This window comes from Rhagoletis pomonella, unplaced genomic scaffold (genome assembly GCF_013731165.1).
Source record: "Rhagoletis pomonella isolate Grant_MI unplaced genomic scaffold, Rhpom_1.0 Rhpom_scaffold_00008, whole genome shotgun sequence".
Classification (NCBI taxonomy): domain Eukaryota; kingdom Metazoa; phylum Arthropoda; class Insecta; order Diptera; family Tephritidae; genus Rhagoletis; species Rhagoletis pomonella.
The window spans coordinates 11,532,338-11,544,671 of record NW_023458562.1 but is presented as its reverse complement, the minus strand read 5'-3'; the positions used below and the strand labels follow the sequence as shown (position 1 = coordinate 11,544,671).

The 12,334-nt window shown below is 35.9% G+C and overlaps 2 protein-coding genes across 15 annotated transcripts in view; both read left to right on the top strand.

Annotated features, from left to right (window-relative positions):
• Positions 1-12,334, top strand: part of LOC118744187 (neurogenic protein mastermind) — a 209,864-nt gene that overhangs the window by 182,747 nt on the left and 14,783 nt on the right. The gene's annotated exons all lie outside the window — the stretch shown is intronic.
• On the top strand, positions 1,450-2,970 carry LOC118744188 (ribosomal RNA-processing protein 8). Of its 2 annotated transcripts, XM_036477019.1 has the most exons (3): positions 1,450-2,627; positions 2,705-2,772; positions 2,838-2,970. In XM_036477019.1, exons 1-2 carry the CDS (start codon positions 1,604-1,606, stop codon positions 2,749-2,751), a joined length of 1,071 nt encoding a protein of 356 aa, XP_036332912.1. In that variant the 5' UTR covers positions 1,450-1,603; the 3' UTR covers positions 2,752-2,772; positions 2,838-2,970. The 2 variants fall into 2 exon arrangements, with proteins under 2 accessions (XP_036332912.1, XP_036332911.1); XM_036477018.1 differs by having other exon boundaries at positions 1,451-2,772.

Genomic DNA, 12,334 nt, shown 5'->3' with positions numbered 1-12,334 from the left:
TAGTCGTCAACCTCAGTTTCGAAGTCATGTAGCCGGCATAATTTTCTAGTTCATCATATTCCACATCTTTGAATGTACTGATAAAATCTTGTGCTTAAAAAAAAAAATATTTCTTCTAGTGATCAGGTAGCATGAATTTGATGAAATGTCATAATGTTATTAAAAGTCAAATGGTTAGCAACAACAACGAATGTCATTAAATGAAACTACCTTATGTTTTGTATCATGATATACCCTCAATTTTCCCTGGTTAATTGTTCCTTACGCTTATTAATTTTTTTTTCTATAAAAATCATCTACAAATGTGAGGGCAAGTATACCTATTTTTTTTTTTTTTTTTAGATTGGCGCTTACACATACGTTAGTATTTGGCCGAGCTTCTCCTCCAATTTGTGGCGTGCGCCTTGATGTTAGCCCTGTTCGCGTACGCACTATCCAGTAAATCCAGTACTAATTTTACTGGATTTTTTACTGGATGTCGTTTTCGTACGCAAAAACTTGCAAGAAACTAGCAAAAGAGGGGAAATTGAGAGAGCCAAAATGACAGCTGAACTTGCAAGTTTTACTGGATTTTTACTGGATAAATTTTTACTAGAAACTATTTGCTAGTAAGAAAAACAGCCGATGGCATGATGCTTAATGTAATTCAAAATAAACCCATTTAAATATATAATAAGATGGAAAATACTAGTTTTCTAAGAAAATTGCATCGGAAAATAACAAATTAAACAGCTGTTCATAAAACTAGCAACTTCTTGCTGGTTTTGCGTTTTCGTACTTTCTTGCATATTTCACTCATTGGGAGTAAATATTGGCTTACTCTCCGAAATTTGGTTACTGGCAAGTTACTGGATATTTTTTGCTGGAGAATACGAAAACGCAGCTGTTGTCACACAAAGCGGAGGGTACGTACGATTGTATTTTTATGAGAAGCTGTTTTTCATGGCAGAAATACACTCGGAGGTTTGCCATTGCCTATTTTCGAATGTCAAATTCACCGACCAGCTAGTTACTTGCTATTTTCTGTTAGTTTGCGTTTCTTAACTATTACTTTATATCGCCCGTAATTCTATCAATGATCCCTTTCCTCTTTTTCCTGATAATTATCGGCTAGAAAAGTAAAGAAACAAAGCTAATGCTGCCAAATTTTTCAATAGCCCTGCTGGATAAACATTTCATAGCTGTCAAAAATTTTACTATCCAGAATACTTTTGTTTTAATTGGCACACGCCCATAATTACGCTAAATCATCTTTCAGGCATGAGCTGCTCAAGCCGCAACGTCGGGAAACCTTCTACAACTTCCTTTCCTAATCAAATGTCAAAATTGCGCTCCCTCTGTGCAAATTTTGGAAGCTCTGCGTAAACGAACGAGAATTTGCAATAACTTCTATAAGATTGTACAAGTTGTCCCGCGCGAACACTCTTTTCGTTAACACTTCTATTACAATTCATGCAGTCAGCTGTGCGTGTCAAATTTGACAGTCCACGTGCAGTAGATCAGTTGTTTATTATTTTTAATATTCTTGTGTTTTTTACAATTACGGCTCGATAAAAAAGCAAAATAGTGAGTTTTGGATAAATTGGGTTTTATTAACGTTCACATGATGCCAAAATTTTTTGTGCCTACATCGTGGGAGAATCTCGCAGATGCGATGAAGTTCCGCTCTAAGGTTTCATTGAATGGAGTCAAGGATGCAGTCGGTGACGGTTCGCCGGTACAGACTAATTTACACAAGAAGTTAAAACGGGTAAATGGTAATCTTATCACAAGCTCTAAAGCAGGCAGTTTCGACAAGGCGAAAGGTAAAAGACATTTATGCAAACCTGAAAAGGTGCAAAATGGTCGGATTACGAAGCCAAATTCCGTTAAAAATCTAAAACATTCTAAAGTTAAGATAACGCCGGCACCTTCATTAGCATTACCAGTTTCATCAACATCAGCCACCAAAATAAAATCTACCGTAACGGCTAAGCGGAGGAAGCGCAAACACCAGTCAGAAACTAGGGAAAAGAAGGCTCTGCAAGTATCAGTGGCGAAAAGCTCATCGTCTTTGGAAGCCAGTAATAGTGAAAATGAAAAAGTGGCACTTGCGAGTTTGCATGATATTGGCTTAAAAGTGTTCGAAAATTCACTGAAACAACAATTGTTGGGTGGCCGTTTTCGCTATATAAACGAACAGTTATACACCATGGATAGTGCAAAAGCGGAAGAGTTTTTTAAATCAGATGTTGATGCATTCGATGCCTACCACACCGGCTACCAATTGCAAGTTGAAAAGTGGCCAATGAATCCACTCGATCGTATAATAAAAGTGATAAAACGATTACCTAAAGCTTTGGAAATAGTAGATTTTGGATGTGGGGAAGGCCGTTTGGCTAAATCGGTTCCTAACAAAGTGTACTCTATGGATTTGGTGAGCACGCGTGACGACATCATAGCTTGTGATATGGCGCATACGCCGCTCAGCAATCAGTCTGTAGATATAGCCGTATATTGTCTCTCATTGATGGGCACTAATCTAAAGGACTATTTGTTAGAAGCGAACCGTGTATTAAGGCCTAATGGACTTGTAATAATCGCCGAGATACAGTCACGCTTCGATGATTTGCGGCAATTTATCCGTGGTTTGTTGGCTTGTGGCTTTGAATTGGTCAAAAAGGACATTAACGAGAAGCTATTTTACTTTTTTCAATTCAAAAAGGTACGAAACGTGGGCAAAGTCGCTTTGATACCTCAATTTTCGCTTAAGCCATGCTTATATCGCAAGCGGTGAGTTGGCCTATATGCACATAATTTTTATAAACGTCTTTAGGTAACAAATATTCTTTTCGCAGTTGATGCAATTGGATTTGATCAAAAGCTGTTGCCAGTTTAATGAAATTGTTGAAAATGTATACTCCAAATTATACGCATAGTGCAGTAAATTAATGAATATGTTAAATAAATTATAACTGCATTTAAATGTTAAAGGTATTTTTCTATTTTTATATATTTTATATAGCACATACATATACATATATAATTTTTTACCTGATTGGCACAATCTGGAAACAACTTAAACAAATAGATACTGCCACTGCTTGAAATAATACTTACGTTCATGGGCAAAAAATAGGTGTGCGGCTCTTGTTTATTTAATGTTTATTAATTTTGTATAAAAGTCCAGCACAGTATATCGCACAGCTAGATCTAAAGTGCGCGTTGCCATGACAGTGGCGAAGGACTGCCATTCCAGCATCACTCCCCAAAAACTCTTTGGGGAATTTGTATACTGCCATAACAACAACAACAGAGACATAGAGACTGCCACTACTAGAAATAATACTTACATACATTCATGGGCAAAAATAGGTGTGCGACTCTTGTTTATTTAATGTTTATTAATTTTTTGTAAAAGTCTAACACAGTATATCGCACAGCTAGATCTAAAGTGCGATCTACTGAAAAGAATTTAGGACGATTTTTTGCATAAATCAATTCAAAGGGCTTACCCCCAATTAATACAAATATTTTTGCTTCATGAATATATAAACTAACAAAAAAATATTGTTATACCCGTTTTTGTTCTAATTGCGTTGAATCTGTTCGATTTTTCCGGATTTTATCTGGAATAAAAATTTGTAGTAGATTATGTCATTGGTTGCCTCGCAATGCCAAAGAAAATCCCAAATTTTGACGAACGACTGTCGTTTCGACAATCGGAATAGCGCCGATTATATGAAATATATAACTGCATATGTAACAATTTTCTACAAATTCTGTTAAAAAGTTTAAAATTATGATCAAAAATTGTTTATTTTTCAAAGTTTCATATGTGGATTTATATTGTGGGTGTTCATACTTCCCTGGTTATCAAGTTGTCTGCTTGTGTAGTTATATTTTTTTATTCAGATTACAACAATAAAATACACTTCCGAAAAATGATTTTTAACCTGATAACTAGGCAAGGCTGAACACCCACATTGGCCCTGTTCACAACCTGGACGAAGGAGGTCAGGCTACCGCTGGGGATTCACGTCGATGACACACCAATTCCGACGGTGAATAACCCCAAAATACTCGGAGTAACATTCGACAGCCTGCACTCCTTCTCTGCGCACTCAACCGCTATTGTCAATAAAGTACAGAGCCGCAACAAGGTCCTCAAGTCGCTAGCCGGCAGTACTTGGGGCAAAGACAAAGAAACGTTGCTGGCAACATACAAGGCAATAGGCCGGCCGGTTTTGAACTACGCAGCGCCAGTGTGGTCGCCAGGGCCTAGTAGGACGCAGTGGACGAAGCTACAGACGGGACAAAATACGGCACTTAGGACAGCGACGGGATGCCTCCTGATGTCGCCAGAACATCACTTGCACGGCGAGGCGCAAATGCTCCCAGTTAAGGAGCACAACATAATGCTCTGCAAGCAGTTCCTGATCGGGAGCCACAGAAGTGGCCACCCAAACAGACAGCTGCTTGCAGAGGAGCCCTCGCCTAGGCACGTCAGGAGGCATCTATATGAACTGACGGACGAAGTCCAGAGGTTCATTAAGCAACCTCTGGACCCGACAGCGTACAGACAGGCCCTGAACGGCATTCACAGGGACTCAGTCTCGAGTTATGTAGACTCTAGACCTGTGAATGCCGTTCTAGGCATACCACCCCCGGACATTGACGAGACAGAGCTTCATCTGCCTCGGGAGACACGCACTACACTTGCCCAACTTCGCTCCGGCTACTGCAGCAGGCTAAACTCCTACTTGAGTAGGCTGAATGAGGATGTGCCGAACGAATGTCCGGCATGCGGAGAGACCCCACATGACTCGAACCATCTCTTCGCATGCCCGGAAAACCCGACAACCCTAACGGCCCTGTCCCTGTGGACAGATCCCACAGAAGCTGCACGCTTCCTAGGGTTGCCGTTAGTGGAACTTGACGACAACGACTGAGATACCAACCGATCTGGGCGGGGTTGTTGTAGCCGCTACAACAACAACAACAACAACAACCCACATTGGCAAGACTTATGGGGCCCTAAACACATTGGAGCAAAGTTGCCAATTAATTCGAAATGTACATGTCAAAAAAGTAAATTCAGATCTTTTATGCGTGTTCTCTATACTGAGATTAACCGCTATAAATAATCAGAGTTATCACAGAATCCATCGTAGCTTCCTTTTTAATGTGCCTTTGTTTTCGTGTTTCCATTCTCAAATTTTTACAGCTTACTCCATAAAGTTTGCCAACTATTCAGGTTGAAAAAAATAAAAATCTAACATGATGAAGTTAATAAGAAGGAAATAAAAAAAATCCGAATTTTAATCTATGTCACACTCTCATTGAAAGCCGAGGTAATTACGCACATTTTGATACCTTAACTGATTTTCTCCGACAAATAGTTTATTAACTGCAAACAATTAATTCAATTCAAAATTTCGGGAATTTTTTTTCGAGATTTTCGAATATTATAACGAAATAAAAAATAGGGCCCCTATTATGAGTTGCATTCGATTTTCGACTGTGGTCGAAAGTGCTGAGCGAACGAATTTTCATTTGGTATTATGGCGCTCATTCGATGAAGAATAGCGCTATTGTGAATTTCGCTCGTTTAGGTTGTTCACAATAGTATATTTTTCACCGCTGAGAAGCTTTGTTTACAAATCGAGCAAACTAAATATTGTGCTTATACATATTTATGTAAATTTGTTCTAATTAAAATGAAGTAAAAAAGAAAGCAAGTTTATAAAAACGTGGTAAAATGAGTACAACGAGTTCTGGTTCAACGATTCGTCAGAGGATGAGAGCTAAGTAAACTGGCCAGGAGTAGCAAATGTTTAAGAGAGTTTAAGTTTATTAGTCTTTCGAATATATTTTGATATAAAATATATTTACGAAATTTGTCTACAGATTCATTAAAAAGTTCCGACCATCTAAAGAAGCGTTTGTGAGCCAAATCTATTTAAAATATTTTAAAACTATCAACAGCGCTACGATTTTGTTCTCAGAGATCGCGCCAACAGAGTATTGGGATTTTCTTTCACAAGTAAAACCAGCCTTTCGAGCTTGTGTTTAGTATTCACGATGTTAGAACTGCATGAAATTAATAAAAATTGTTTAAAATTAGTGTCTAGCCGCCAAAATGTAAGAAAACATATACAAAATCATACATTTTTAACAATTTTCTAACACTTCGCTACACCATCGAAAGTAAAATTCTGTTCGACAGAAAATTCGATACTCAACGAAAATTTCGACACGCTTGCATAGCTCATAATACGAATTTCACTTTCGATCTTCGATCTTCGATGGCCAGCGAAGATCGAAAATCGAATGCAGCTCATAATAAGGGCCTAAGTGTCTTCTTTTCTTCGATAAAGAACGTAAAATAAATATATTTCACCCCCAAAAAAAAATATTGAGGTGTAAATATTGTATGGAAGGATCCATACGTAAAATGTAGAGTTACATAAAAAACTGGTGCATATGTTGTCTCGAATTCGATTTGCTATGGAAGGATAAGCTTTGTTCTTCCCCTCCTCTGTAGTAATGCAAATGTTGTGGAGTGCTCAAACTACGTTTATAATTTCACTAGCTTTGAGCGATGAGTAATACAGTTCAAGATGTATTTCTTAAGATTCTTCACTCATCTGAAAAAAGGATCAAACATGTCCCTAAATCCGAGTTCATTCGGATTCAGTGATAACAATTTTTTCGTATTCGTAGCGGGCATTCGAATTCGTAGATTTGCTACGATGGATTCTGTGATAGCACTGAATACAAAGTACGATACCGGTAGCCATGGCTACTAGACCAGCAACTAGACACCAGTCGCCATACATAATAGGGCCATTAGTCAAAATGTTGCATACCCGATTTTTGAAGTGAAACTTCTTAATGGAGTTCGGGATGGTTGCGTTAAATATTTAACACCATATCATAAAATCTGTATCGTTCGTTCGATTTTAAAAAATGAGGTGTCAAATTAAAGGGCTTGTCCTTTGGGTTCCATGAAAGGGGTTCCCACGTGTTAAAAAATCGAATTCAAAGTATCTCTGCTGCAGATGGTTGCGTTAAATATTTAACACCAAGTCACAAAATCTGTTTCGTTCGTTCGATTTTAAAACGTGAGGGGTAGGTATGTTAATTTTTCCGATTTTTCCGATCATGGCGTTGTCACAAATCCCGGGATCCCGGGATTAGTCCCGGAATTTAGATATTCATTACTTTTCAACAACTTGAATCGAAAAAATTGCTTCTTTATTGTTTGAAAAGCTCTCCTACCATGAAATAAATAATAAATAAATGGGGTTGAAACCTACTTTTTTATTTAAAGTGTCGGTTTTATTTTTTCTCTCTGACCGCAGGATTTATTTTGAAGGACTTTGTAATTTCAAAGATATGATTAATTCCAAAGTTAAAAAAAAAAATTCAATGCAATGTAAAATAAAAATATGGGTAACAAATGCAATAGGAAATTTCTTTAGAATTTAAATAATTTAAATTTTTTGGATTCACAACGACGAATAGGTAATTTTTAAGCTGACAAAGTTTGAAGAACGAAATTCGAGGATGCTATCGAGTAACATGTAATTTTTTCAAAAACAAATATTGCGAAATTTCATCATATTATTCATGATAAAATTTTAAAATGACATTTTCAATATTTACCAGCCCTTCTGTACCAGAAACCAGTGATCGGACATGGAAAAATTCTGAGTGGTAGAATCCAGAAAAAAATGTAGATTTCAAAAAAAATCTGGTAGATCTCAGGTTTTGTATCAAACTTTGTACAAAAATTAAAAAAGTTCTGTAAGTTTTCACCTAAATTGCACACTTTTTAATTAGACTATAAAAAAATTTATTTTAGTGTAACAAAATGCAAGATTGAAGTTGCTAAAAATTGCATTATTGAGAAAATTTACTATTTTGCAGTTTATTTTATCCTCCCATTCGGCTTTGTTTACTTTTACTTGAGAAATTTCATCGCCGCCGGGAGTGCGGAATCTTGTATTATATCAGTCTTGTTACCATATATTGTTTACTGTTGGACAATTTTTGCTCTTAAAATTAAGAAAATTATGTCGGGCAAAAATAAAACTATGTACTCAAAAACGCGAATATGTGGTAGATTTCAGACCTTGTGTGGTAGATCCTCAAAAAAGTGGCAAATCTACCACAATGTGGTAGAAGTCCGGTAACTGCCAGAAACTTGAATCTGTTTAAATTCTACAGAATTTCCTCATTAATTTTATACCGATACTTCTTCTCTAGCACATTTCTCTGAATTTTTTAAATAATTTTTGAATTACTGACGTTACTGATTTTACTATATTTGGCCCATGGTTTCGCGAATATATTGATGTTTGTGTTTAAAATTTATTATCGCGCGGTGTTATATGTATAATGAGCTACATAGTTATAAAAAAAAATATTAATTATTAAATAAAAAAAGAAATATAGCCAAATATGGTCAAGAAAAGGAGTTTCTATTATTGCCACCAGTGCAAATTACAAATCCCGAAAATCTCGGGATTACTTGCAAAGAATTGCAAACCCGCCTATCTTACGGCACTAAAATTTTACAGGAGAGCGTAGAAACGGTTTTTATTTGAAGGCATTGCCTTGAGAGGCGGTATTTTCTCTGGCTGTTATTATACAAATATGTTGTTTTAATAACGATTTTGCGATTTTTATGCAAACATTGAAGCGTCCGGCGAGAAATGTCGGCGTAGGCGCTTTTTAAATATAAAACAATATTTTAGGTATATATTGGAATAAAAAAGAAAATGTGTGTCTTTTCTTAACACTATGTTAAATGCTAACATTTTAAAAGAAACAACTTCATAAGTATTCCTATACTTCAAATATACTGAATGCAATAAACATACTCAAGTACTCTGGAGAAGCGGAACAGTGTTTTATGTAGCAGAGTGCTGTTGAGTCAAGAATGATAGAATACCATGATTCAATAATACAAGGTTCGATAAACTGACAGTTGTCTCTCTCGCACCGCTCCCTTAGCAGTGGCACCGTGTTGCTTCTTTGCAAATTTACATGGAAACAGTGTAGCTTTGGTGTGAAATAAAAGTATAAGCTTTTGTGCAATATGTTTATTTGTATATGCATATGAAGCATATTTAACTGATGAAAACCTAAGCATTGGATGTTTACATCAATCTCATAGTAGTCTTATTTTAATTTTGAGTAATTTTGCAGTTTTTATACGGCTAAATAGCATATAAATTACGTAATTCACGTAGATATATCAATATTACGTTCAACATTTCGTTTAAAATGCCAGATTTCCTGCAAATACATTAGAATTTACGAAAGGAATTTCACTACTAATTGCCTACTTTGCGTACTTTTCTACTACCATTTTCGAAACAAGGGATTGCATTCTTGCCCTTTCTCTGTCCTTCGTAAATGCAACCTTTTGTAAGGGAGTGTCAAACCGCAGCTGTCAATAATTATCTAACCTTGTATTATTGAATCATGATAGAATACAAGATTGCGCCAATCGAGCTGAGAGTAACTGGCCGTGACGTCAATAAATACCAGAATGAGAGAGCAAGACGAACTCGACAAGAAAAAGAGGAAGCATCGAACAAAAGGCAGTATTGCCAAGTTTTCAATTTGAAAAAGCACCAAATATTTATTGGACTTTATATGCATACATAATTATATTGTAAGGATGCCGATTCAAATTAATAAAAATCAATGTTTCTTGCACGACGGTCGATTTTTTCTGGCTTGATTGAAGTTGCTGCCACATATTTTGTTGTCGCTTATGATTGTGCCATGATTTTATTAAAATTTTTGTGAAGTTGCTTACCACGCTTATGATTGCTATAAATTTTGCTTCCATTTTTTTAAGATTTTATAATTTGGTGTCTTCAAATTAAAAACAAAAGCACCAAAAACGCACCAAGCACCAAACTCAAAAATGTTCGGGTTTTGAATACCCACTAAATTTGGTGCGAAAAGCATTAAGTTGGCAACAGTGAATGTAAACAAAAGTATTTTATGTCGTCAGCGATTGGGTGGATGCTGTCAAATCGACGATGAGAGGGTTGGCGGTCCGCGAATGGCGCGACCTGTATTTTCTGGATCGTGCTAGATAGCCGCGTGTGTTTGTGGGTGTGTTCGACTTAATACACAAATCATTGTGTTTTATTTGGTGGGGGTTAGTGGGACCTTCGCTGGACTCTGGAGCGGCTGAGCATACCCCAGCCTTCGACCAAACCCACGCAATGACGCTGATTAAATTACGTTATCGCTATTCACAACCTTTTAAATGTGTGTTTTAACAACGCTTTAAAATAAAGATTATTGCTCTGACGGTAAAAAGAGCTTCGCCGACATATGCCATTTAGTTTGTCTGTGAAAAATAAACGTTGTTCTGCCCAATGTCCAGAGATATGTACAGTATCGGTCATATCTATAGCACGCCATTTCAAAGTGATATTGTGTGCCACTTATGTTAATTTTTTTATTTTTAAGAATTTTCAATTAAAATTTAGTTCATTCTCGGACAAACCCCATATATACCCAAGTTCAACAATTTGTAGAAAACTACAATAAAGTGTAACAAATTTTCACCTAAACTTCAAACTTTTTTCTCGGAAGTGATAAAATTTTTTTGAGGACACAGTTTTTTAACCCCTGCAATTTTAGTCTGATAATATGCAAATTTCAAGTGGCTACGAATTACCGTTAATTTTTTAGACTTTTTTTTGTCGCATTGGCTTCCATATAATGAATAAACTCAATTTATTTGTATATGGAAGAAAACCGCAACATCCTTGGCGAAAAAAATTCTAAAAAATCAGCGGTAACTTTTAGCCACTTGAAAATTGCACATTATCGGACTAAAATTGATTGGGCTATAAAGCTGTGTATTCAGAAAAATTCAAACACTTCCGAGAAAAAAGTTTGAAGTTTAGGTGAAAATTTGTTGCACTTTTTTGTAGTTTTCTATAAGTTTTTAAACTTGGGTTTATATGGGTTTTGTTAGATAAAGAACTGTAATTGAAAATTCTTAAAAATAAATAAATAAACATAAGTGGCACACAATATCACTTTGAAATGGCGTGCTATAGATATAACCGATACTGTATGTAGAAAAATTATAGAGGTGAGAGCCTTAAGGCCCTTATTATGAATTGAATGCGACGTTCGACCTTCGCTGGTTGTCGAAAATAGAAAATCGAATGTTGAATTCATATTTAGCTTTACCGCCAATTCCATGTGAATAAATCATTCCCATCATTTAAAAGGAAAAATAAAAACAAATTGGGAAAAAATGTTCTTGTTTCGTTTTATAATTCTTGGGAATATTTGTTCACGTACAGTGAGTTTCCTTTGTCGAATTTTTTGTTGCGCATTAATTTTCTGGCGAGCGGTATTCTGCTTTCGACGCTGTAGCGTGGTGTGCGAAAATTGCTGAAAATGTATCATATTTCTTGCTTTTTGATAACCAAACACTCGAATGAGTGTCATAATACCAAATGAAAATTCGTTCGATGAGCTCCTTCGATTACAGTTGAAGATCGAATGCAACTCATAGATAATGTAGTAAAATCCGACTTTACCTTTTTTTGACATTTTTTTTGGGCCATCCTAATGTACATGCATAAGGTCTTCCAGCTAGGAAAATACACAAGATTTTAGCTCGAAATTTGTGCACAATACGAAGCGTGATACAATAACTAATTCTGCATAATTTTTAATAAATGCGCGATATGTAGTTTTATGAGGTACGTTCTGAAATACATTCGCTAACAATGATAATGGTGTCAATGGATTTTGGTAAATTTCAAGAAAGCAAATCTAACCGCATTATATGCTGATGATTTTGTTGCAGAGATTATACGGAAATGTCTAGTTACCACCCTCCGGATATGCACATCACATATGAGGCCATGAAACCGGAAGTTGGCTAGCCCACAATTTTTGTCTTGTAATTAACTTCTTAAATAATTGCAAATGTGAGAAAAAGGTAAAAGTTCGCTTATTCCTAAATTTGATCGTGCGTTATGTAACTCTGTACCTTAAAATTAAAGAACAAGTGACTTTCAATTTAAAATTTATCTCATTTGATACTATTTTAAGTAGAGAAGTACAAATAAAATTGTCTCATGCCCTCACATTTAAATATATTTGGTTGCGATATGATATGACTACTTCTATTCGTTATACATACATATGTATGTACACTAGGGTGGTCCAAAAAAGTATAGTCGGAAATTTAATGCTCTCACCCGCTAGGATTGTTCTATACCGAAAAAAAGTATACCCCTGTTTTTTTTATTTTAAAATCAAAATATATTTAGAGGTCGCTCAAAGCGCT